The sequence below is a fragment of the Lissotriton vulgaris genome, chromosome 5 (genome assembly GCF_964263255.1).
Source record: "Lissotriton vulgaris chromosome 5, aLisVul1.2, whole genome shotgun sequence".
NCBI classification, from domain to species: domain Eukaryota; kingdom Metazoa; phylum Chordata; class Amphibia; order Caudata; family Salamandridae; genus Lissotriton; species Lissotriton vulgaris.
In genome coordinates this window covers 1,968,193,005-1,968,220,918 of record NC_141693.1, presented here as the reverse complement: position 1 = coordinate 1,968,220,918, position 27,914 = coordinate 1,968,193,005, and the positions used below count along the sequence as shown (strand labels likewise).

Below are 27,914 nucleotides of genomic sequence, written 5' to 3'. Positions count from 1 at the left end.
TCACACCAGCACCAGATCCGCTCCTCCCGCGAGCAGGAAGATGGGGAAGAGACTCCCTTTGAAGGGAGCCTTGGGGAAAGTGTGGAGAAGCTCCATGGAGTCAGCATTGTACAGGGACAGCTGCTTCCCCTCGTAGTCCAGGTACACCCCCAGCTTCCGGGGCTTCTCACTAGGGGACAGAGTGGTGGGATTGGAGGTGAGAGCAGAGTACTGACCCTTCCTACCTTGCACAGCCCAGACTCCCCCCTCAGGTGACCAATTGAAATTTTCCTTCCTGCGTACAGACTCTGCAGCGATGCCCACATCCCACTCTATCCCCTCCTGCACAAGCTGAACCTCCCAGTAATGTTTGCCAGAGGTGAACCCCTCACTCCCCAGCACACAGGGCCAGTAGGTGAATCTCTTGGGGGTGTCCGGCACGCACTGCCATGTTTCTGTGCCTTGCGCACGTCTCCGCCCCACACATAGGATGAGCTGTGGATGAGTTGTGTCAGGATCCAGAGTCACCATCGCTGCAGACAAGAGATTCATAATTAGAGATTTAATTACACAAATAAAGGATGTAATTACTACTTTCTGGTTTACATATGATTGCATACTACATTACAATACACTACCATACATGACACATACTACACCACACTACCGTACAAGATGCATGCTGCACTGCACTACACATGACGCATACTACACTACATCAAACAGTGGTGGACAGCACCCAAGGTATACAGTACTAGTCACTACACTGCATTGGCTGATACAGAATAACAGAGCTACTAGAAAGTATACTGTTCTAATAAGTGTACTGTATTATATGGCACAGAGTGACAGAGCTATAAGAAGGTTCTACTGTACTAGTCAGTACACTGTATTAGATGTTACAGAGTAAAAGAGATACTCCTGGGTATACTCTACTAGTCAGTACACCACATTACATAGTACAAAGTGACAGAACTACTCTAAGGTATCCTGTACCAGACAGTACACTGCATTAGATGAGACAGAGTTACAGAGCTACTAGAAGTTATAGTGTACTAGTCAGTACATTGCATTAGATAGCTCAGAGTGACAGAGCTACTAGAGTCTACTGTATTAGTCAGTACACTCTGCTACATGGTACAGAGTGACAGAGCTACTAGAAAGTATACTGTACTAGTCAGTACACTGCGTTAGATGGTAAAGAGTAACAGAGCTACTAGACAGTATTCTGTAATACTTAGCACACTGTGTTAGATGATATAGAGTAAGAGAGCTACTACAAGGTTTACAGTACTAATCAGTACACTGCATTAGATGGCACAGAGTGACAGAGCTATGCTAAGGCATACTATACTAGTCAGTAGACTCCATTAGATGGTACAGAGTGACAGAGCTATTAGAAAGTAAACTGTACTAGTCAGTACACTTCTTCATATGGCACATAGTAAACGAGCTACTGGAAGATATACTGTACAGTAAGTACACTGCGTTAGCTGGCGGAGAGTAGCAAAGCTACTGGAAGGTATACTGTGCTAGTCAGTACACTTTGATAGATGTCACAGAGTAACAGAGCATATAGAAGGTATACTGTACAAGTCAATACACTCCATTAGATGGTACAGAGTAACAGAGCTACTCGATGGTGAACTATACTAGTCAGCACACAGAGTTAGATGGTATAGATTAGCAGAGTCACTAGAAGGTATACAGTACTAATCATTACACTCTTTAGATGGCACTGGGTGACAGAGCTATGCTTAGGCATACTGTACTAGTCAGTAGACTACAATAGACAGTACAGAGTGGCAGCTGCTAGAGCTACTAGAAGGTGTACTGTATCAGTCAGTACACTACATTAGATGGGACACTGTAACACATCTACTAGACATGTACTATACTAGTCAGTACACTGCATTTGATGGTGCAGGAAAGGAGATCTACAAGATGGTATACATTACAAGTCAGTACTCTGCAATAGATGGCACAGAGTGACAGAGCTTCTCTCCAAGGTATACTGTACAAGTCAGTACACTGCATTAGATGGAAACGAGTGACATAGCTGCTAGAAGGTATACTGTACTAGTCAGTACACCTCATTTGTTGACACAGAATAACAGAGCTTCTAGAATGTATACTGTACTACTCAGTACACTGTATTCAATGTCACACAGCAACTAGAATCTATACTGTACTAGTCGGTAACCTCTACACAGAGTAGCAGAGCTATAAGAAGGTGTGCTGTACTAGTAACACTACATTACATAGTACAAAGTGACAGAGCTACTAGAAGGCATACTGTACTAGTCAGTGCACTGCATTAGATGTTCCAGAATAACAGAGCTACTAGAAAGAATACTGTTCTAATCAGTGTACTGTATTTTATGGTACAGAGTGACAGAGCTATAAGAAGGTTCTACTGTACTAGTCAGTACACTGTATTAGATGTTACAGAGTAAAAGAGATACTCCTGGGTATACTGTACTAATCAGTACACTACATTACACAATATAAAGTGACAGAACTATTCTAAAGTATCCTGTAGCACTCAGTGCACTGCATTAGATGATACAGAGTGACAGAGCTACTAGAAGTTATAGTGTACTAGTCAGTACCCTGCATTAGATGGCTCAGAGTGACAGAGCTACTAGAAGTCTACTGTATTAGTCAGTACACTCTGCTACATGGTACAGAGTGAGAGAGCTACTAGAAGGTATACTGTACTAGTCAGTACACTGCGTTAGATGGTAAAGAGTAACAGAGCTACTAGACAGTATTCTGTAATACTTAGCACACTGCGCTAGATGATATAGCGTAATAGAGCTACTACAAGGTATACAGTACTAATCAGTACACTGCACTGCATTAGATAGTACAGAGTGACAGAGCTACACTAAGGCATACTATACTAGTCAGTAGGCTCCATTAGATGGTACAGAGTGGCAGAGCTGATAGAAAGTAAATGGTACTAGCCAGTACACTTCTTTATTTGGCACATAGTAAATGAAATATTGGAAAGTATACTGTACTAGTCAACATACTGCGTTAGCTAGAAAAGAATAACAAAGCTACTGGTAGGTATACCATGCTAGTCAGTACACTTTGATTGATGGCACAGAGTAACAGAGCTACTGGAAGGTATACTGTACTAGTCAGTACACTGCTTTAGATGGCACAGAGTGACACAGCTCCTATAAGTGTACTGTAGTAGTCAATATAATCTATTAGATGGTACAGAGAGATGGAGCTACTAGAAGGTATACTGTACTAGTCAGTACACTGCTTAGATGGCACAGACCAAAAGAGCTATTAGAAGGTATACTTTACTAGTTAGTATACTGCGTTAGAAGGTACAGAGTAACAGAGAGCTACTAAAAGTTATACTGTACAAGTCAGTACACTGCATTAGATGGTACAGAGTAACAGAGCTACTAGACTGAGAACTGTACTAGTCAGCACGCTGCGTTAGATGGTATAGATTAGCAGAGCTACTAGAAGGTATACAGTACTAATCATTACGCTCAGAGTGACAGAGTACAGAGTGACAGAGCTATGCTTAGGCATACTGTACTAGTCAGTAGACTACATTGAATGTTACAGAGTGGTAGAGCTACTGGAAGGAAAACTGTACTAGTCAGCACACTGTATAAGATGGTACAGAGTGACAGAGCTACTAGAAGGTATACTGTATCAGTCAGTACACTGAATTAGATGGGACACTGTAACACAGCTAATAGACGTACTATACTAGCAAGTAGCCTGCATTAGATTGTTCAGAAAAGGAGAACTACTAGATGGTATACAGTACAAGTCGGTACACTGCAACAGATGGCACAGAGTGACAGAGGTACTCAGAGGTATACTGGACTACTCAGTACACCGTATTAGATGTCACACAGCAACTAGAATCTATACTGTACTTGTCAGTAACCGCTGCACAGAGTAGTAGAGCGATAAGGTATACTGTACTAGTCAGTACACTGCAATAAATTGCACAAAGTAACAGAGCTTCAAGTAGGTATACTGTTCTAGTTAGTAACAACATTAGCATGTACAGAACAATAGAGGTACTAGAAGGTATACTTTACTCATCAGTGCAGTGCATTAGATGGCACAGACTGACAGAGCTACTCCAAGGTATACCGTACTAGTCAGCGAACTCCAATATATGGTACAGAGTGACAGAGCTAAGCGAGGTTTACTGTACTAATCAGTACAGAGTGACAGAGCTACTAGAAGTGTACTGTACCAGTCAGTACACTGAATTAGATGGGACACTGTAACACAGCTACTAGACATTTACTATACTAGTCAGTACGCTGCATTTGATGGTGTAGCGTGAAAGAGCTACTAGAGGTTATTCTGTACAAATCAGTACACTGCCTTAGATGGTACAGAGTGACCGAGCTACCCCAAGGTATACAGTACTAGTCCGTACACTGCACTGCAGAGTGACAGGGCTACTAGAAGGTGTGCAGTACTGTCAGTACACTGCTGTAGATGGTAAAGGGCGATAGAGCTACTCCAAGGTATACTATACTAGTCAGTATACCTCGTTAGAGTGGTACATAGTGACAGAGCTATAGAAGGTCTACTGTACTAGTCGGTGCACTACTTTAGATGGTACATAAGCACATTCCTACTGTAAGGTATACAGTACTACTCAATATACTGTATGAGATGGCACATAGTGAAAGAGCTTATCTAAGGTATATGTAATATTCTTGTCTCACATGCCTCAAGACATTAGACGTCTCAAGGCATGTGAAGTAACGTTCTACATAGACTGGGAACCAAATGATGACAGTTGGTGGCGCGCTGAGCGAGGTGCCAGTGTGACTGCAGCATCGGGGTTGTTTCTCGCATGATCTCAAATGAACAGCAAGTCGTTTTAGTGGCCTTGTCATCCTCTTTAGTACATCTTTTTTGGTGATGAGTTGTAGGAAAAGAAAAGAAACCACCCCTCAGAAAAAGAACCCACCAGATTGTGGTATTCCTGTCTTTGTTGTATTTGGTCGTGGTCTGTATCCATTTGAAATGCTTTGCATTCTGTATTGCCTTTGTGACTCCGGCTGCGAGCCCTCTCACGGTTCGATCTCTCGGTTATGCAGTTGCTTGCTGGACTTGGACTGAGAGGGAGCTCACTGTCAGGGGTCCTTGTATTTACAGAAATACAGTTCCTCTTCACAACCAACTTACCTGCGTCTGGAAGTCGTTCACCCCTCAACATTTGGTACCAGGAGTGGGGTGAATTTTCCTGACCCACCGACTGCTGTGCCACCTTCACTTCCCTGCTTCACCGCTGATCGGATCACCGATTCCAGTGATGTCACGCTTTGCCTCCTACGCATCGCTGTCCTCCAAGGAGTCCACCTTGAGTTTCTCGGGTCAACTACCCTTGACCAGTTAGGGCCTGGTGGGGAGTAAGAGGACTGTTGCGAGCCCCGCACGAGAATTCCATGCGGCTTGCGTCTGGAATCCATCTCTGCTGCACCCTTGAGTTGCCTGACTTCCTGGTCTTCTCGTCACAGTGGGACGTCGTCCTGTGATGGAGTTCCTCCAGAGCGGATTTGGTAGTGTCTCGCTGATCGGATGCTACGTCAGGTCGTCACGTCGGCGGGTGGCTATTTTTCTCAGGTCAGCTGTTTTATTTTACTGCGTCTCCTGACAACCTGCCCTATTTCTTGATTTAACATCCTAGTTTGCCCGGAGCAAATTATTTCTCTCTCCCCAAAAAGCAGTGACGACGTTACTGATGGAGCAAGGTCTCGTGGAGAAGAGACTTGCTCAGATGCAATCCACTCGTTAATTCACTAACGAAGCTATTAACAAAAGTTTCGTGAATAACTAATACGCACCACATGAATAGGCGGGTTAGTGAAGCTTACGTATGTGTGTACTAATGTGGATAACAATGAAGACGGACTAATACCGCTTTAAACGGGGAACTGTTGTGCGCATGTGTCAACTGCATCTACCTAGTACTTCGTATTAATGCTTGGAGGGAAATTCCTGCGCATGAGCAGAAGACACTAAAACGGAGTATTGAAGACTCGCGTGCATGGCATCTGCTTACTTGAATCAAGAACAATCTATTTTTAATAATGCAGTAAAAGTATTAATAAGTAAAGGGGAACAGAGTAGAGGTGTGTTGTATACAGTGCGACCACTTTCTTTGTGAAATTAACATTTGTCTTTCTGACTTTGTCACTAGTGCGTATTTGGGCCTCTCTTACATAACCGGATTGAATGTGACGCGAAGTCCGCGCATGCCCACTGATTAAAGCCATGAAGGCCATTACTATGCATTTGAAAGGGAGCCAAGATTGAGTGTTACAGATTGGGAACGGATGGTGAAGAGTTCAACGAAGAAGACTCTTATTCAAATTCAAATTCAATTACTTTATTCAGTTTACGTAAAGTCGGAAAAACCATAAAAGTTCATATCATAAAAAAATACAATGATTATGTGATAAAAAGTTTCAAAAGTTCTATGTACATAAGCATTACGGCAATGGGTAAAAAAAAGCAATATTTTCATAAGTTAAAAAAGATATCAGATTATCGGGGCCATTAGATAGAACAAGGAAAAACAGAATATTATGGATGACACGATTCCGGATACATTCTCAACATAACAAATTCATACTATGGTCTAACCTTGCCCTACACCTAAGCGTTGATTTAAAAAATCTGGCTACCTGGTATGCTATAAATTCTTCCCCTAGGAATTGCAAGCGAAGAAATGCTGGGTGACATCTTCGAAGACCCATTGTCTTTAGAATAGGGATTAGCCAGTTCTTTCTTTGAACTACATAAAATTTGCAAAACAAAACGACGTGAATGGTGGTTTGGATGGATAAATCATCACTGGGGCAGGGGGATAAAATTCTCGCCCAATCGTTGGTTCGGGGAAAGGTGACAAAGCGATGAAAAGTGTTCATCCCAAACCGTGTTAAAAGTAACCTTTTGTAGATAGTTAAATTGAAGGTAAGGTATGGTTGAATGAACAAGGTTGTTTGAACCATAAACGAACCTTGTACGCTTTTTTTTGTCACCTCGTTGGTCAATCGGAGCTGCTCTAAATGTGTCATACAGATTATTTTTAATGATTTTCTAGACATCCCAGCAATTGCTAGGGGTGTATGGAAGTAGTTTGACATTCCGAGATCGTACAAAAAGTTCTTAATGTAAGCAATCCAGCCTATCTTGTGCGCATTTTCCAATAAAAGACAATCCAGAATAAGATCTTGACAGAATGTTGTTTTGGTGGATGTCCATTTTCGGTGCCACAACAAGAGAGGCTGGATTCTCACCAAATCAGTCAGGAATGGCAGACCTAGCTCCATATGGCAGGAATAAGTTGCAGTGCCCTGTGGCACTGCAAGAAGATATCTAAGAAAATAATTTTCCACGTTTTGAATAGAGTCAACCTTCCCATAACCTCAAAATCCCACCCAATAGATTACAGTGGCTATACATTTTGCCTTATATATGTGTATTAGTTCAGTTGGGGGGCCGCGTCCCTAGTCTGCACGAAAAAGTAATTAGTGCTGCGGTAGTCCTAGTAAACAGCAATTTCCTAGTATCAATAGCTTGTTTCCAAGAATTCTTGTTGTCTATCACAATCCCCAAATAGGGGTAGGTATTTGCACTTTCCAGCTTGATGTTATCTGTAAAGATTGCCTTGGACCTATGTAAGTTACTGCCTAACGTCATGACGTGGGTTTTTTAATATTGATTTTTAAGTCTGGGTCAGCCATGTATGAATGGTATCTAGCTAAGACACGCTGCAATTCTAATGGGGTACGGGCTAGTATCACCGTGTCGTCCGCGTAAAGCAGGTCAGGTATAGGGCGGTTCTTAATTTGTGGTAGGACCCGGCACCCTTTCACCATGGCTCGTTCGAGGCCATTGGTGTAGAGTGTAAAGAGAAAGGGTGCCAGGACACAGCCCTGCCTTACTCCCCACCGTACAGCGAACGGCGCCGTTAGTTGTCCGCCCGTTCCATACCTCACTCGGGCATTTGCTCCAGAATATAGCTGTTATAAAATTTATTATGGATGATTCTACCCCCATTTCCTGCAGAACATACCATAACGTGCTGTGACTTACGCAGTCGAACGCTGCTGATAGGTCGACATACGCCAAGTACAATGACCCACCCTTGGCCGATACGTATTTGCCTGCCAGGAGTGTTAAGTTTAGTACCTGTTCTTTAGTAACTAAACCCTCATGAAATCCAATTTGAAGGTCCGATAGAACCTTGCTCTCAATAGCCCAAAGTTGGAGTCGCTCCAAGATGATGCGGCCCGCCACTTTACCTAACGAATCCAACAACGATATTGGGCGATAACAGGAGGGAGATTGCCTGTCTCCCTGTTTAAAAATTGGGACCAAGATGCTATCGGACCATGTGTTAAGCAATCCCACCATGCAGGACGCTTCCAAGACACGAGTTAGGATGGGTGTCCACAGTTCCAGGTTTTGTTTGTAAAACTCTACAGGGACCCCATCAGGGCCTGGAGCTTTGATGCTCTTACTTGCAAGTAGCGCTAGCTCTACTTGAGTGATATCAAGGTAAATTGGGAAAGAGGATAAATCAGTTTGCACAGCACTTCCCCCATTTTTATTCAACAGGGAGGATCTTCATGGGATAAACCGAAAATCGGCACAAAATTATTAACCCATGAATGTTCATCTATTGCTACATCTATCCTAGGAATATTAATGTTGTCCTCTAGGAAGGGAGATTTAACTGTAGCCCAAAAGGCAGTATTATCCTTTGTGGCACAGCTTTTATGGAGTTGTGCCCATAACTCATCTTTCAGTTCCTTTTTCCTTAGTTTTAATGCGTTATTATATTCTCTTCTGTGGTTTGTAATTTCGTTTTTATCCCTGTTTTGTCTATGGAGGGCTATTTTTAATTTAGAGTATGCTTTGGTGCAATTTGCATTAAACCATCCTTTTATTTTTTCAGTTTTGATTCTTACATTAGCACTGAGGGCTTATTTTACTGATTGGGTAATTAACCGAAAGTTTTTCAGGACCACCTGTTGCTCGCTAGTATGATCCAGACATTTTTCGATAGCGCTAAAAGAATTCTTCACTATCTTTGTTGTGGTTAGTGCTGGATCTATTTTTCCCCATTTCAGTGCGAAGCCATTTACTCTCTCAAGGGACATTGTTGCCTGCCCCAAGATATTTAAAGAATTCCCTTTCTCCGCCTTACTTGGCAGAAATAGCGTAACGCTATTGGGATAATGGTCACTTAATGCGATATCGTGAGTTGCGAAATTACATATTCGAGAAGAGAAGGCAGGGGAAATTAGAATATAGTCGATGATACTAGATAATCCTCTCCCATTAAAAGTAGTTGTAAAAGCAATTGGGGGATTCACTACCTCATTTGCCATTCCCAGCTCAAGGTCAAATATTTTCTCATTTAAACTATTCCCCGTCGGGGTATGGAGAAAATGGGTTAGTGGGATTTGATTCTCGTCTTCAAGGCCACATGTTGAACCAGAGCTATGCCCACAGATGTGTTGGTTAAAATCCCCCCCCCCCAGACTATAACCAGAGCCTTCCTTGTCTTTTTAGATCATGCAGGCAAGTGTGGATCTCACCAATCACGCTAATGATTGCATCCTGTCTAAGGTTGTTATATAAATTTACCAGCACAATAAGATTGCTTTTGTCCACTCTCAGGGTAATAATTTGATAGTTTTCCTCTGTTTTGGTTTGGACAATTTTCTCCAATTTGATGATATTGGAAACAAAAATGGCCAAACCACCCTTTGCTCTTCCGGAAGGCGAAGGGAGCGCCATAGAGTAGAAACTTTTATAGCTCAATATATGCGTGGCCAATGTTGCCCAAGTCTCCTGTAGGCATAAAATGTTAAACTTATTAATAAAATTAATCCAAATGTCGTTGTTTAGTTTGGCACTCAAACCTGCAACGTTCCAGAAAAGTAGGCTTAGGGTCGCTTTGTCTAGGTATTCCACTTCTGTAAGCCCTTAAGAGGTAGTACTACTGCTTGGTTCAGGAAGATATGCGGTTGTGGGTTTTACCGTAACATCTTGGCATTGTTCTGTCTCTTGTTCCTGTGAGACCATACCATCTGGTTTCCTCTTAGCCAGTCAGTCTTGGTCTTCCAATCCTGAAAGCGTGTTGAATCTATTTACTGTGTGGAACACCTGATATGGATCATGTCTCTTTGTGGGATCGGAATTTAAAGTGTGTTGTGTGTAGTTCGGAGGGTGGTAAAAAAAGCCCAGTGGGACTATATTTATCTCCCCCTTAACAACATGCTTATTTCCCTGATCGTAAATCATTTTTTTTAACTAGCCTGGGTGATCTAAAAGTGAGTACGCTGCAGTCTCCAGGGAAAGACCGTGCACCAGTTCCCACCCACTGGACCCTTCTAGCCATTTTAAATTCTCTAAATAGACAATCATCTAGGCCTGTTTTAAGTCCTAACCTTGTTTCTAAGTGTTTCCCACCCCTCTGATTCTAAATGAGGCTTTCGCAGGACATTTGCCAGCACTATTATGTAAGGAGTCGCCACGGGTGGAAGATCAAGTTTTTCGCCTGGTCCTAGTCTTGTTCAAAATGTTATTATATTGTTTCAAAGTGAAATGTGAAAGCGTATGAGAATCAAATTTATGAATAAAAATTAAGGGGATGGGTTTGCGAACAATAGTTGAACTGATTTTAATGGCATGTAAGTATGGTGTGATAGAGCTTCCCCCTTGCCTGACCAATCATATTTGGTATTTTTACGATATTTAAACTTTAGTGGATGGAACATTAAGAACAAAAAGTATAATTAAGATAACAATAAATCAGAACAGCACCACCTTTCTTGACATATATACAAGAAATCTTAAAGAATTTATTATTCCAATTAAGTCAGTTCAACGCGAGAGAAGTTGATTTTCCCAACAGATAAATTGTAAATTCCTTTATTTTCAATAAAAAAAAGATAGCCTTCAGCCAACGTGTTTCGTCCTAATATACTAGGACTTCTTCAGGGAAATCGTATTATCCTTATAGTCTGAATGCAAAATGGAGGTGACCGTCCGGTGTTAAATAACCAAAAATCTCATATGACCGATGTTTCTCAACTATTTCATGTGCCAATATATCAGAATTGGTCCATAGCAAATATCACAGGTGGTTTTCTTCCAGTTCCAAGATGAAGATCCATTATAGTAGCGAGCAAAAACAAAATTGTGCAACGTGTGCCAAAACAATCTTTTGGTACACGTGTTAGTGGGTATTTCCCACCCAAATCCAAACGTCCTATAATCGTGGCGCACCGCAACGTCACCCAAATTTCCAAAGATCGATATAATTAAGATAGTTTTAGTTAGGTAATCGGAACGGAGACAGAGAATGCTGAGATCGGAGGGTGCTGAATGCTGGGAGAGATGCTGATGAAGAACTGATCACAGAGCCTAAAGCTGAAATTTCTAACCAAATTGAATTGGGTTAGATTTGAAGATCGCAGAAGAATCTCGAGGAGTAAGGAAGTGTGAGAGAGGGGTGCGGCACAACCGACGGTATCTCAGAGAGGGTATCTATCCTGTCCTGAAGTCTTTGTCCCCTTTGGCCAAGGGGTTGGTCTTCCACACCATCCTTGGTAAATATAATTTTCTGTGATTTGCAAATGTTCTGATCTTTTCTCTCTGTCTTCTACCTTTCCGACATCAGTTGATTGCAAGAGTCAGAGATAAATGCATTGCGCTTATTAATTGAGTTTTCACTCCTATGAATGATGGTGATTGCACTGTACTGAGACTGTTCACATACATCAAAATTTTAGATAAAGATATGAAAACTTCATGAGTCTGTGGTAATTTACTTAAAGTATAGAAAAGTTAGGCTTATGTTAATTATCACCATCAACTAGTTCAACTAATGGTCCATCGACCATAGGAAAGAACTTGTTGATCTGTGAAGGATTAGTTAAAGAAATGAACAGAGGTATTTAAATAAACTAATTCTAAACAGTTTTGTGAAAGTTCGATGAAACTTAAACCAACACCAGCGGTTTTAACCACTTGTGAGTTTTATGGGCCCAGGTGAGTATATGGAAGTGGAGTATCTGTTGTTGGTGAACGGCTGGATCATTACCACTGAGCTTTTGGGCAAGTTACATTTTCAGTTTTATTTGGCTTGTTTTCATTCTACCATGTGAGACTATATCTTTATTCTGAAGTACATCTTGTGAGACTGTACCTTTATTCTGAAGTACATTTTGGAGCAACTGCTGCTTTGAACTTGTACTTACCTCATTCTCTGGAGAATCTGCTGCCTAGAACTGGTTCATACCTACTTTTTTCTGTTTCTTTTAAATGGCTTCTGCACAAGGAGTGATCCAACCTCCACCTTTGCTCTCAAAGCCTGGCAGATCGGAAATTAAATGGAAGAATGGCTCTGAATTTTGGGAAATTATTTGGCTGCCATAGATGCTGACAAATATGCTCCCACCAGGAAATTGGCTTTATTATCTAATCATCTAGGCAGAGCCGCATAGAGGGTATTTGACAACATTCCCCCTGTTCCGGCATCAGATGCAGAGGGTATTCCTTGGAACCCTTATCTGGAAGCCAAGGAAAGGATGAGAAAACAGTTTTCTGGTGAATCTATTGTATTGCTTGAGAGATTTAACTTTGCCAAGTTCAAACAATCAGCTAATGAGTGTGTTGAACACTTTGTGGCCACTCTTAGAGTACTTGCAGCAAAATGTGAATTTGGACCCAATGTTAACACTTACATATGAGACCATTTTGTAGTCTATTGTTTCTCTAAAAATATCCAAGAGCGTTTACTTACTTGTTGTAATCCCACTTTACTTTGGATGTGGCTAAGGGTATTGAGAGGTCTATAGTGATTTCAGAAGTATTTTCTAATTATGCAGTACATTCACAACCGTCTGTGGGTTGATTTGTAAATGAAGAAGTTGTGTGGGCTGTTACGGATAAACCTACTAACCACAGGAAGGATCTTAGAAGTCAGTAAACTCTGGTTCCCTCCCTCTGGGAGCCTTGAAAGGAGTAACTCCAGCAGTGGAATGGGGAGAAGTAATATAAGCCCAGACCTTTTCTTGCAGGAAATCTGCCACATAGATGTTAGCCGCCAGAGCAGTTTGGATGCCTTCTTCGAGAAATCTATTAGCCCTTTCAACAAGTCCATTGGTAGTTGAACTGTAAAGAGCAACTTTATTTATTTATTTATTTATTTTATTTATTTTCGAGATTTTTATTGCGCAAACAAATACCCGAAGGTGTCTCGGCGCATGTGGCGGATAGAGAGACCGAGCAGCAGGCTTACTGGTTGAACAACCATGTCTTTAAGAGCCTACGAAAGCTCATCAGATTTGGGGCAGTTTTTATGGTGAGTGGCAGAAGGTTCCAAAGTTTGGATGTGGCAACCAAAAAGCGCCTGTCTCCCCAGGTTGCCGTTCTTGTGCGAGGTACCGGAAGCAGGCAGGTGTTGGCGGATCTCAGCTGTCTCTTGGGGCTATACAACTGGAACGCTTCAATCAGAAACTTTGGACCAACGCCATGCACTGCCTTGTAGGCGATGCAGAGGGCCTTGAATTTAATACGGCCCTCTACTCTTAGCCAATGCAGGTGACGAATGGCTGAGGTGGTTGGCTGACGGCGGGGGATGTCAAGAAGAATTCTTGCAGCCGCATTCTGTATGGACTGCAACTTAGATAGAACGAGTTTCTGAGTATTAAGGAAGAGGGCATTCCCGTAGTCAATTTTGGAAAACACTAGGGTGGAGACCACTGTAAATCTTTGACAGCAAATTTCTTCAAAAAGGGCTCCATCCGCCTGGAAACAAAATGCAAACCATTATCAGTGACAATGGACCCTGGAGGACCCTCCAATTTAAAGATATTTTTAAGAAAACGAATCACAGAGGAGGTGTTTGCCATTTCAACAAAGGAATAATAAATACATTTCCAGAAGAAGTCAATGCCTCCTAACAAATACCTCATTTCAACAGGTAGCAAGGTAAAAGGCACAGCAAAATCCAATGCAATTTTTTTCCCAAGGTCTATCAGGAAAAGGAGCAGGATGTAAAGTTTTCTTGAGGATATTCCAATGTTTGTCGGGGACTACACATGGAGAACAAGACTCTACCACACTGATTACCTGAAAGTCCATACCCGGCCACCAGTAAATCTGCCTCAACTTCTTGGAAGTGGCTGAAATCCCCAAGTGTCCCTCGTGAGCTATACTGATGATCTCGGGTCTGAGGAGCACAAAGACCCTTCCTCGTACAAATCCCAAATACCAGGCCACAAGCAAATAAAACAAAGGCAGGAATACCACAGAGATAATGCTGAAATCGTCATCGTCATCCACTCACCGTGACTGAAGTCGAAATCTGCAAGAAAAGGTGGCCTGACCAAACCTTTTCCCACATTTCTCCTTTTGTTTTTGAAGATTTAAATCAGCGTAAAGTGGGTGCTATATTGTACAGGGCGGCATACTTTTTCCTGTCTGAAAGCACAGTGAACAGCCGTAGGCATTAAGACGTTTTGATCAAGCCGGGGGAAGCAGTGTGAGGTGGGTGTTAAATTATTCGTCATGGAGCACCCTCTCTGCTCACTCCACACGGTGCACAGCTGCGACAGCTGGCCTCCAATCACTACTCAACTGTTAAAGAAGAGATTAGGGATGTCCTTTCTGGAATACTTGATGTAATTCTCAGGCAAGGAAGCTGTGACTACCCATATTTGTGCCCAACATTTTAAATACATTCACCCCACATTTCTTTTGCTCAAATTTGAGAAGGTGCAGGTATCAGGAGAGGAGAATAATTCAGTGTGTAGCTGCATCATTCCCTTCATAACTGGATCTTCAGCAGCAGTTAGCACTTTCATAATGCACTCTGGAACAGGTGCAGCTCAGTGGCCTCGTATTTTGTAGTAAACATTTCTGGCAAATAGTGTGTATGGTCAGGCATATGTTTTGAATATATAAATTCCTCCAGATACACTCGCTAGCGAGCAGCAGTTCCAGCTATTTTGCAGAGTCAGCCAGCCGCAGCGAGAAGTGCATTATGTTATGTTATACAGTTTATTAAGCGCAAAGCTGCCCCAGCAGAGAGGCGTCCCAGGCATCAGTTGTACATTATGTCCTTCAGCATGTAGGTGAGACTTATTCATAAGGTGAGTGCACACTTTGGTGTCCTTTTGGCTAATTTGTCTGTGAGGAGTTTCGATAGCGTACCTTCCGTTCTGCACACAGAGTTCAGGGGCCACCGTTGCCTGTTAACCAGGTGACTCCACACGTGTCTATCCCTATGAATGGAGACTTCTACAGCCATTATCACATGACACTTTTTTTCGTGCACCAGTATTCGGGCACAAGGAACCTATACTCACCGCAGCTGTATTGGTGCTTAGCTGTTTTTTACATACATTTACACTGCTACAACAGGAAGCCACTGACAGTTGATTTCCAGGCACTAGCGCAAGGTTGTGAAAACTAGTTTTCCATAATTTAAACAATTGTTTTCACCGTTGTGTTGGAGTTGTATATTGTTAATGCATTTTATATTTTACTTCCTGAGAGATGGGCACATGGTGATGTGTACACCAGTTTTCTAGCGCATAACAACAATTGTAATATACATAGCTAGTGTCTATTGGGATCGGTATTCTGCATACACTTAAATGTGGTAGTGTTTCTCGAAAATATTGCTAACATTTGTGTTTGCACAAAAACAAAACATTTTTGCTCCTTAAGGTTAGCCATTACCTTGGAGACAATAGTTCGATGAATGAGAAATCTATTTATGAGCCATATTGGTGTTAAGGTTTAGACCTGAACGAAAAAAAAACGTATTACTTTACTCCATTGGTCGCGAGAGCTCTTATACTCTCACGGCTTGACTATGCCAATTCTCTCTTCAGTGGGACTCCAGCTTTTTTGGTTTCCCGTTTGCAGGTCATTCAAAACGCTACAGCGAGACTACTTTGTAATGTGCCTAGCAGGGAAAGTGCTAGAATCCACCTGAAACAACTACACTGGCTACCTGTCTCTCAACGAATCACTTTTAAAATATTGACATTGGCATTTAAGGCAGTTAATGAGCTGGGGCCTTCGTATCTGAAGAAAAGATTTAGACGTTATGTCCCCAATCGCGCTCTTCGATCGGCTGATCTGAGTCTGCTGGAGGTTCAGCGCTTTCAGCGGGTACGACTTGGTGGTCGGTCTATCGGCGTTCTTGCCGCTTCCGCCTGGAATACTTTACCACTTTCTTTGAGATCTATCCAGAATTTTGTCCCTTTCAAGAAGGCCCTGAAAACCCATCTTTTTAGGTCTGCTTATTAGTTTAACTCTCAATCTCTTTTATTTGACCACATGCCTGTTTTTTTCCTACCGCGCCAGGACACTCTGGTAGTAACGGAGCGCGTTATAAAACAGCTAAAATAAATAAATAAGGCAGGCCTATTTTTAAACATCTGCCAGACTTTGAAATTGTGTAAGGTGAGGAACTGGATAATTTTCATGAAACAGTGAAAAGGATAGCCAACAGGTTTGATGTACTGCCTAGTTTGGTGGTCTTCAGAAATACCTTGTTTAAAAGGGTACAGAAACCCAAAGGAGATGTTGACTCGTATATTTCAGCCTTATGTAAACTGGTTGTTGAATGCCAATTTGAGAATTTCTGCGAAATTGTGGCCAGTTCATTAGTCTCTATTCTGATACGTCCAAAATTACTAACCTTGTGAAATCCAATTTTAGTAGACAGAATTCGGATTGGCAAAAGTATTGAAACATCGTTCGAATTAAGCATGGGCGAATTTTGCGAATTCGCAATCCGCGAATTTGCGGATTTGCGATTTCGCAATCCACAAAATTAGCGAATCCATGCAGATTTTATTATTTTTGCGTGTTCGCGGGGCGCTTTGCGTGTTCGCGGGGCGCTTTGCGTGTTCGCGTTTTTTTTTTTGCCTGGTTAATCACTACCACACTCTCGTTTTTTATGCCCATCTGTCCTCTGTACCACTCGTTTCTGTGCCCTTCTGCCCTCGGCCCCACTCATTTTTTGTCCCCTTCTGCCCTCTGTCTCACTTTTGTGCCCTTCTGCCCTCAGCCCCACTTAGAATGGCACCGGCAAGCTGCCAGCGCCATTCTAAAATACCTACAAATAGCTTCAACAGGAAGCACTAATAGATAAAGTAAAGCAGGTGCTCGAGTTGAAGGTCAAATTAAGTTACACAATCATTGATCACCCCAAGTTTGGGGGGATTAATGATTGTGTAACTGAATTTGAGCAGGACCTTCTTTACTTTATCTATTAGAGCTTCCTGTTGAAGCTGACTTTTTTAACTATTTTAGAATGGCTCTGGCAGCTTGCCGGCGCCATTCTAAAAGAGTTACAAAAGTCAGCTTGAACTTTTGACCCAATCCGTTCCGCTCGTGGATTTTTGCGGGAAATTCGCAAATCCCGCGGATTGCGAATTTACCGAAAATCCGCAAAATCCGCGAGCGGAACGGATTTTCTGCCCATGCTTAGTTCGAATCAGCAAAGGAATATAGAACAAAGATAGTGAACAGGTTGCGCCTATACAAGACAAACAAGAGAGTGGGAAGGGGAAGACATTTCCCCAGTCTTATGTTTCAAATCAATACAGCTTATTTTTCAAGCAGACATTTATTTAAGATGTGGAAATTCGTCTCACAGCAATAATGGGAGACCATGTCCTGCCAGGAATGTATTGGGTAGACTGTGTAAAAAAAAACTGGACATTTTGCCAAAGTATGTCAAGCTCCAAAATTTGAAAACTTCAAAGTTACAGTTGTAACTGATGAAAGGGGTAATGATTCTCATGAGCTGGAAAATGAAATGCAAGATATGGTGTTAACTGTGCTGACAATGATGTGAGACGTGGTGATCCATGCAAATGTGTAGACCCATTTGTGGATATACAAGTTGGGGATAAACAGTTAAGATTGCTTGTTGATTCTGGCGCAAGGATCACTTTGATTATTCATAAAGAGTTTCAGGTTACATGGACTAACAAAATTTTATTACCCCCTGACTGTTCTCCTGAATCATGCGAAGGAAGGAGAATAGAACTGTTAGTATGTTTTGAAGATGGATTATCTTTTAAAAGGAGGCATATGCATGGAAATATACATGTAGCTACAAAAGGGTTAAACATCCTTGGGTTGTTTCACCAGGGGGATGTTCGTCATAATTCGGAGACCTTGGGTGAAAGGACAAGTATTGGTGATCAGAAACTCCACTACTGTGAGAGATTCTCAGTCTTCATCCCAAGGTTTTTTTTTCAAGTGAGCTTATGAAAATCAAAGGGTTCAAGCACAAAATAAAGGTAAAGGATGGTGCCATTCCCCTAAAACACAAGCTGAGAGGGGTACCATTCAGTGTGAAGGATGACTTACAAAAAGAATTACATATTCTGGCTGAAAGGGGCATCAATAAACCTGTAAAATCATTGCTTTGACTTACTTCCTTAGTTGTTGCCTAAAATAAAAATAGAGAACTTAGGGTGTGTGTGGATCTCCAAGCCCTCAAGCACATTTCTGTACTGTTACATTCTATTTGGCCTGACGTTGGCTGTGCCAGTGGTTAATAAATGCTGCTATTTTTCAAGATGATGCCTTAATTTATGCTCAGGATCGACCAATGCATGATGAAGTTGTAAACAAAGTACTAGCCATTTTTCAACAACAGTGTGTTGTTCTCAAAATGACACAATTGTGTATTCTGAAAAATATAGTGAAATACTTTGTCCATGTAATTTCAAGCTCTGGTATCAAACTTAAACCTGCTTTGGTAAATGCCATTCTGGATGCACCTCCTCCGACTGACAAGGCAGTAAAATAATTTTCAGGTTTGAGGGAATTCTATTCAAGTTTCATTCAAACTGCTAAGGAGAGGCCTATATCCAACGAGTTACAGAAAAATGTTGAATTTGAGTGGAGTGATGATTGTAAGAAGGCATTTGAATGGGTGAAAACTCAGTTGTCTTGTGTTCAAGCATTCAAATCATATGATCCTACCCTTGAATGTATGTTGATGGTTGATGCCAGCAAGTTTGGTTTGGGTGCTGTGCAGATACAAAAATATGGGAAAGACAGCTCACCATTGGTTTTGCCTCCAAGATACGGAATTACATTACTCTATCATTGAAAAGGAATGGTTAACGTGCTGGTAGGCCATATAAAAATTGCATAGCTATCTGGGGGAAAAGTGGCTTCTCCTGCAAACTGACCACAAGCCATTAGTGGCCATTCTGAGTGGTAACAATTCTAACAAATAACACACTCAGAATAGCAAAGTTTACTGTGAGAGTTCTACAGTCCAGGTTGAAAGGGTTCATATACCAGGTGGAAAGAATATCACGGCTAACCATTTTTGATGCTTCCCTAGTAGTTCTAGTAACCTGTGTCAAAAGGAGCACATGTCTGAAAGGTTTGTTGAAGTTTTTTTGTTGCTGCCCATGTGTTCATTTTCAGAATCTAAATGTAAAACAGCCACCAAAGACGATGTGTTGTTGCAGAGGTCCTTATGCATGCAACGGAGGGCAGGCTAAATGAAAAAGAATTGCAGTCAAGTATCCAACAATTTTACAAAGTGGCTGTTGAGTTGTCTTTGGAAGATGGGTTGATTTTACAGCTGGATAATATAGCACCTACGGAGAGTCTCAGAAAACAAATTTTAGAAAGTCTTCGTGAAGGGCATTTAGGAGCCACGTTCACTAAGAACAATTGTTACTTACCTGTAAACGGAGGTTCTCCAGTATTGGTGTCTTTGATAGATTAACATGCTTGAATATTCTCCGTCGTAGAAGTGGGAGCTCCACCCTAAATAAAATAGCAATAAAACAAAAGAAATATGTATATAAAAACATAATTACATACATCCTAAAACCATAAATACTCATAAGTACCAAGGTTAGCATTAACATATAGAACTACATTAAAAGAAAAAGACACTTTAATAGCATATCCATGTCATTATGATAGTCCAAACTACAGCCAATCAGGCGCAAGCACCCTCTAGAACCTTCTCCCCAGAGGCTCAGACCCTCAGATTTTCGTACCACAAGAGTGACAAAAGAGTCTCGGAGGAGAAGAGAAAGAGAAAGAGCCTCTGAGGGGAGGTGGGTGGGTCGCATATGAATCTATGAAAGACACCAATACTGGAGAACCACAGTTTACAGGTAAGTAACAATTGTTCTTCTCCAGTATTGGGGTGTCTTTCATAGATTCACATGCTTGAATAGAATAGTGAGCAGTAATAGCTAGCCGCAGGAAAACAGCAGTGCAGTGGCATAAAATGCAATGATATAACATAACACTGCCAGACAGATAACAACCCATACAGGTGGAGGGAAGAAAGAGGCTCACCTTATTTTAAAAGATTGCGAAGCACCGCTTGGCTCACTGCTGTATCAGCTTCATTGATCGTCTGTAGGCAGTAGTGCTTCGTGAAGGTGTGCCTGCTGGACCACGTAGCTACACAACATATTTGGTGAATCCGCACACCAGCAAACAGGGCAGTGGAGGATGACATTGCCCTGGTGGAATGAGCTCTCACTGTAGATTGAATAAGCTTGCCTGCCTTCTGATGACAAAATGAGATTGCTGAGGAAATCCAACGTGCAATAGTTGGCTTGGTAACAGAACGCCCCTTGTGCATGCGTCCATAAGCACCGAACAGTTGATCAGACCTACGAAAGGGTGCTGTTCTGTCGATGTAGAATTTAAGGCCTCTTTTTACGTCCAATGAATGCAAGCGTCGCTCCTGCCAGAGATTGGGGATTAGCAAAGATAGTCTTTAAGAAGACTGGTTCATTGATGTGAAAATCAGTTGGCACCTTAGGCATGAATGCCGTGTTGGTGCGAAGTACAACACCGTCTGATTTGAATTGAAGGAAAGGAGGCTGAATGGTAAAGGCGTGGATACCACTCCGCGACGTGAGGAGGTCAGGGCGAGAATGAGGGCAACATTCCAGGTCAAAAATGTCAATTCCGCTTTGTGGATGGGCTCAAAAGGCGTCTTCATCAGTTGCGCCAAAACAATATTGAGATGCCAGGTAGGAGTCAAGTCAAGTCAAGTCAAGTCAAGTCAAAACATTTATATAGCGCACTACATACCCAGAGGGTTTCAAGGCGCTTAGGAAGGGGAGGAGGATTATTTGTCAAATATCCACGTTTTAAGCTGCTTTCTGAATGCTAGGTGATTCTGGGTGAGGCGAAGGTAAGCGGGGAGTGAGTTCCATGTTTTGGCAGCCAGGTATGAGAAGGATCTGCCTCCCATGGTGGTCTTGTTGATGCGAGGTACAGTGGCGTAGGCTTGGCTGGAAGAGCGAAGTTGGCGGAGGGGGTGTAGAAGGACAGTCGAGAGTTGAGGCATTCTGGTCCGATGTCGTAGAGTGATTTGTGTGCGTGGGTTAGCAGTCGGAAAGTGATTCTCTTATTGACGGGTAGCCAGTGGAGGTCTTTAAGGTGACCAGAGATGTGTTCGTTGCGTGGGATGTCTAATATGAGCCTGGCTGAGGCGTTTTGGATTCGTTGTAGTTTCTTCTGGAGTTTAGCGGTGGTACCTGCGTAGAGGGTGTTTCCGTAGTCCAGTCGGCTCGTGACTAGAGCGTGGGTGACTGTTTTCCTTGTTTCGGCGGGGATCCAGCGAAATGTTTTTCTGAGCATGCGAAGAATGTTAAAACAGGAGGAGGATACGGCGCTGACTTGTCTGTTCATTGAGAGTGAAGAATCCAGGATGACGCCAAGGTTCCGTGCGTGGTCTGTCGGGATGGGTGCATTTCCGAGGGCTTCCGGCCACCAGGAGTCGTCCCATGCAGAGGGGGATTTACCTAAGATGAGGACTTCTGTCTTGTCTGAGTTCAGTTTCAGACGGCTTTGTTTCATCCATTCGGCGACTTCTTTCATTCCTTCGTGTAGGTTAGTTTTGGCGGTGCTGGGGTTCTTGGTGAGTGATAGGATCAGTTGAGTGTCATCCGCGTAAGAGATGATGTTGAGGTTGTGTTGGCGGGCGATGGCCGCGAGGGGGCTCATGTATACGTTGAAGAGGGTGGGACTGAGTGAGGATCCTTGTGGTACGCCGCAGATGATTTCAGAGGCCTCGGATTTGAATGGTGGGAGGCGGACCCTCTGTGTTCTTCCGGTGAGGAACGACGTGATCCATTCCAGTGCCTTTTCTTGGATTCCGATGTTTCTGAGGCGTTGTAAAAGGGTTTTGTGGCAGACAGTGTCGAAGGCTGCAGAGAGGTCGAGGAGGATGAGGGCGACTGTGTCTCCATTGTCCAGTAGAGTTCAAATGTCGTCTGTTGCTGCGATGAGGGCGGTCTCAGTGCTGTGTTTGGCTCGGAAGCCAGATTGTGAGGGGTCGAGTGATTTGTTGGCTTCGAGGAAGGCGGCGAGCTGGTTGTTGACAGCTTTCTCGATGACTTTGGCCGGGAATGGAAGAAGCGAGATGGGGCGGTAGTTTTTGAGTTCGGTGGGGTCTGCTGTTGGTTTTTTCAGAAGGGCGGTGAGTTCAGCGTGTTTCCAGTCTTCCGGGAAGGTAGCGGAGTTGAAGGAGCAGTTGATGACGTCTCGGAGGTGCGGAGCTATGACGGAGTCTGCTTTGTTGAAGATGTGGTGAGGGCATGGGTCTGTGGGGGATCCAGAGTGGATGGAATTCATCAGGCGGATGGTGTCCTCAGTGGAGATTAGGTTCCAGGCGTTAAGGGTGTTAACGGGGGGAAGATGGTCAGCTGATGGTAGGGTGGGTTGGCTTCCGGCTTGGTTGTCAAAGCTGTTGTGGATGTCTGCAATCTTGTTGTGGAAGAATGAGGCTAGGGAGTCGCAGAGGGCTTGAGAGGGGGTGATGTCGTTGGAGTTGGCCGAGGGATTGGAAAATTCCTTGACGATGTTGAAAAGTTCCTTGCTGTTGTGGGCGTTGTTGTCAAGTCGATCCTTGAATGCTGTTTTCTTGGCTTTTCGGATCAGTTGGTGGTGAGTGCGGGTGGCGTTTTTGAAGGCGTCCTTGTTGCTGGAGGATGGGTCTTTTTTCCAGGCCTTTTCAAGGGAGCGGCACAGTTTCTTGGATTTCTTGAGGTCGTCGTTGAACCATGAGGCCTTCTTGTTGCCAGGTTTGTTTTGACGTTTTTTCAGTGGTGCTAAGGTGTCGGCGGTTTTGGATAACCAAAGGGTGAGGTTGGAGGCGGCTTCGTTGGTGTTAGAAGAGAGGGCTGGGGAGGTTTGAAGGAGCGAAGAGGAGATCTGCTCCGTGGTGATTTTGTTCCAGTTTCTTTGTAGAGTTGGTTGGAGGTGGGTGATGGGTTTCGGCTTGTTGTAGGTGAAGTGAACGCAGCTGTGGTCAGTCCAGAGGGGATCCGTAGTGTGGCTGAAGGAGACATGTTGCTGGAGGTGAAGATAGGGTCGAGAGTGTGACCTGCGATGTGGGTAGGGGAGGTGACCAGTTGTTTAAGTCCGAGGTTGGCGAGGTTGTCCAAGAGGGTGGCGGTGTTGCGGTCGTTGATCTTTTCAAGGTGGAAGTTGAGGTCTCCCAGAAGGATGTAATCTTTGGAGGGGAGCGCGTGTGGAGTGATGAAGTCCGTGATGTCTTCACTGAATTTTGCGCGGGGTCCTGGTGGTCTGTAGAGGAGGGTGCCTCTGAGTGTTGTCTTGGGGTCGATGTGGATCTGGAAGTGAAGGTGTTCGGAGTTAGCGAGGTTGGCGTCAGAGCTGGTTGAGATGCGGATTGATTTCTTATGGACGATAGCGATTCCACCTCCTGTATGGTCGGTGCGGTCCTTGCATGTGATCTTATAGTCATCAGGGATAGCGATGGCGATGTCAGGGGCGGAGGAAGCGTTCATCCATGTTTCCGTTAGGAAGGCGACGTCTGGAGAGGTGGTGTCTAGTAGGTTCCAAAGGTCAATGGCGTGCCTGTGGACCGAGCGGGTGTTGAGAAGGATGCATTCTAGGTGGTTGGGGTCGGGGATCTGTGTTGTGGTCGAAGCGGTGATGTTGTCGGTGCCGCTGAATCTGCAGGAGAAGCAGGAGAACGGTCCATGGGTGCGTCCAGGAGCGGCTTGGACGCAGGTGGGGGCGCGGCCGGGGTTAAGGGCTAGGAGGGCGGCGGCATCGTAGGAAATGCGGGATGGCTGGGCAGCGCGAGGGGTAAGGGGTGTGGCGCTGGGCGCGGTCCAGGCGCGGACGGGCGTAGACGGGCTTACCTTTGGCGCACCTTTGGCGTGTACGTAGCGCGTGGACGCTGCGCGTGGGGGCATTGGCCATAAATGGATGGTGGAGGGGGCGGAGCGTGGGAGGGTCAGCAGCTGGGAGGCGGTAGCAGGGAGGAGGGGCGGGCCAGGGGGTCACACAACAAGATGGAGGGTCACAGGGCACCGGGGGCTAAAGGCAGAATTCAATAAGCAAACACAGCGCGAGGCTGAAATAATTAAATTAATGCAGCGCGAGGCAGAATTATTTAATTTAATGCAGGTAGGGAGCACTCTGTTCGTGGGTGGGAGGGTCAGCAGCTGGGAGGCGGTAGCAGGGAGGAGGGGCGGGCCCGGGGGTCACACAACAAGATGGAGGGTCACAGGGCACCGGGGGCTAAAGGCAGAATTAATTACACAGACACAGCGCGAGGCTGAATTAATTACACAGACACAGCACGAGGCTGAATTAATTACACAGACACAGCGCGAGGCTGAAATAAATAAATAAATGCAGCGCAAGGCAGATTTAAATAAATAAACACAACGCGAGGCAAAATTACATAAATAAGTAGTTACAGCTCTGTAGTCTCGAAGCGGTACCACCAGCCGGCCAGATCGTCAACAGGAGCTGGGATCAGGGAGCATGGGGGGAGCGACCGTGCTGGATGAGGTCCAGGTGATCACAGCGCGTCAGAGGAGGTAGGGAGCACTCTGTTTGTGGGTGGGAGGGTCAGCAGCTGGGAGGCGGTAGCAGGGAGGAGGGGCGGGCCAGGGGGTCACACAACAAGATGGAGGGTCACAGGGCACCGGGGGCTAAAGGCAGAATTCAATAAGCAAACACAGCGCGAGGCTGAAATAATTAAATTAATGCAGCGCGAGGCAGAATTATTTAATTTAATGCAGGTAGGGAGCACTCTGTTCGTGGGTGGGAGGGTCAGCAGCTGGGAGGCGGTAGCAGGGAGGAGGGGCGGGCCCGGGGATCACACAACAAGATGGAGGGTCACAGGGCACCGGGGGCTAAAGGCAGAATTAATTACACAGACACAGCGCGAGGCTGAATTAATTACACAGACACAGCGCGAGGCTGAATTAATTACACAGACACAGCGCGAGGCTGAAATAAATAAATAAATGCAGCGCAAGGCAGATTTAAATAAATAAACACAACGCGAGGCAAAATTACATAAATAAGTAGTTACAGCTCTGTAGTCTCGAAGCGGTACCACCAGCCGGCCAGATCATCAACAGGAGCTGGGATCAGGGAGCATGGGGGGAGCGACCGTGCTGGATGAGGTCCAGGTGATCACAGCGCGTCAGAGGAGGTAGGGAGCACTCTGTTTGTGGGTGGGAGGGTCAGCAGCTGGGAGGCGGTAGCAGGGAGGAGGGGCGGGCCAGGGGGTCACACAACAAGATGGAGGGTCACAGGGCACCGGGGGCTAAAGGCAGAATTCAATAAGCAAACACAGCGCGAGGCTGAAATAATTAAATTAATGCAGCGCGAGGCAGAATTATTTAATTTAATGCAGGTAGGGAGCACTCTGTTCGTGGGTGGGAGGGTCAGCAGCTGGGAGGCGGTAGCAGGGAGGAGGGGCGGGCCCGGGGGTCACACAACAAGATGGAGGGTCACAGGGCACCGGGGGCTAAAGGCAGAATTAATTACACAGACACAGCGCGAGGCTGAATTAATTACACAGACACAGCGCGAGGCTGAATTAATTACACAGACACAGCGCGAGGCTGAAATAAATAAATAAATGCAGCGCAAGGCAGATTTAAATAAATAAACACAACGCGAGGCAAAATTACATAAATAAGTAGTTACAGCTCTGTAGTCTCGAAGCGGTACCACCAGCCGGCCAGATCGTCAACAGGAGCTGGGATCAGGGAGCATGGGGGGAGCGACCGTGCTGGATGGGCAGATATATCCTGAGTAGCCCCTTGAAAAACTGCGGAATTACTCTAGAAGAGTAGAGAGTGGAAGACCGGTCCTGCCGAAAACAAGATATTGCTGCTAGGAATACTTTCAAAGAGGAGTGGGAAAATCCCGATTGTGCCAACTGCAGAAAGTACGGCAGAAGTTGAGCAGGAGTGAACGGGGTGGATGTTGGCAGACGCACACCAGTGACAGAACCTTTTCCACTTTAGCTTGTAAGTCTTTACTGTGGACGGAGCTCTCACATTGGCAAGAACATCTCTACATGCCGGCGAAATATTCAGGTGGGCAAATTCTAAGTGCTCAGGTTCCAGGCCGATAATTTGAGAGAGAAGGGGGGCCCGGATGGCAAATATGACCCTTGTCCATTGTGAGGAGACCCGCCCGAGGACGAAGGAGGTTGGGTTCGCACTGTGAGAGGAGCAGCAGTTCAGAGAACCACGCTTGTCGAGGCCATCTGGGAGTGATCAGGAGAATGTGGCACGGTTGTCTCCGCATTTTCCACAGCACTCGAGAAACCAGCGGGATCGGCGGAAAAGCGTAGGCAAATACATTGCACCAGTCCATCAAAAGGGCATTCCTACCCACGGTAGGGAAGCCAGCTTGCATAAGACTGGCATTTCTGGTTCACAGTGCTTGCGAAAAGATACAGGTTTGGGTGACCCCACAGCCGAAATATGAAGTCTAGAATCGGCTGATGCAACTCTCACTCGTGGGTCCAGGACGCGGACCTGCTGAGGGAATCTGCCAGGATATTGGAGATGCCTGGGAGGTGAACCGCAGTAAGGGTAATTTGGTGACGGAGTGCCCAATCCCAGATGCTCTGTGCCAGCTGAGAGAGGAGCGGTGATTTGTGCCGCCCTGTTTGTTGAGATAGTGCATACTGGTGGTATTGTCGGTTTGAATGAGCACTGATTCTCTCTGAAGCAGAAGTACTTTAGCGCCAGAAAAATGGCCATTAGTTCCAGTCTGTTGATGTGCCAGGAACGTTGAGACTGGGTCTACTTGCCGTTGACGGATAGCCCCTGAAGATGTGCTCCCAAACTTTCCAGGGAGGAATCCGTGGTAAGGTCGAGCTCTGGAGCGATGGTCAGGAAAGAAGTACGGGCAGCGATGTTTGAAGGTTGTGCCCACCAGCGGAGAGCTGACTTCATTCGAGCAGTCACCAGGACCAGATCGTTTAAAGAGCCGGTGACCTGACGCCACTGCTTGTCCAGTTCCTCCTGAATTGGACGACTCTTGAGCCTGAAATTTGGGATCAGGGATATGCAGGAGGACGCCATCCCGAGAAAAGATTTCAACACATGAACTGAAACGGACCCTTTTGAACGGATGAGAGCCACTAGGCGTAGAATTCTCAGTTGACGTTCGTTGGACATGAATGCCTTTGCCAGTGAAGTATTCAGAGTGGCGCCTAGAAATGTTCTGCAGGGAGCTGGATCAACCTAAGACTTCTCGATGTTGATGGACAGACCTAGGAAGTGAAATAGAGTCTGACAGAAGTGAGCGTCCAGAGATGCCTGATGACAAGATTGCGACTTGATTAGACAGTCGTCCAGGTAGGGAAAGATTTGAACACCCCTCAAACGTAGATATGCCACCACTGGGGCCAGGACTTTCGAGAAAACGCGAGGGGCGGAACGAAGGGCAAAGGGTAGAACCTTGAATTGAAAATCTCTGCGCCCTACCCAGAAGCGCAAGTACTTCCGGTGCCTTGGAAGTATCGGCACGTGGAAATAAGCGTCCTGGAGATCGATCGTGGTCAGGAA

At 44.6% G+C, this 27,914-nt stretch overlaps 1 protein-coding gene across 1 annotated transcript; it reads right to left on the bottom strand.

Moving 5' to 3' along the window:
- LOC147717905 (E3 ubiquitin-protein ligase TRIM58-like) lies at window positions 1-27,428 on the bottom strand. Its single transcript, XM_086919894.1, has 2 exons — window positions 27,155-27,428; window positions 1-512 (listed from the first exon to the last, which is right to left on the bottom strand). Exons 1-2 carry the CDS (start codon window positions 27,426-27,428, stop codon window positions 1-3), a joined length of 786 nt encoding a protein of 261 aa, XP_086776020.1.
- Window positions 27,429-27,914: the final 486 nt, after the last annotated feature.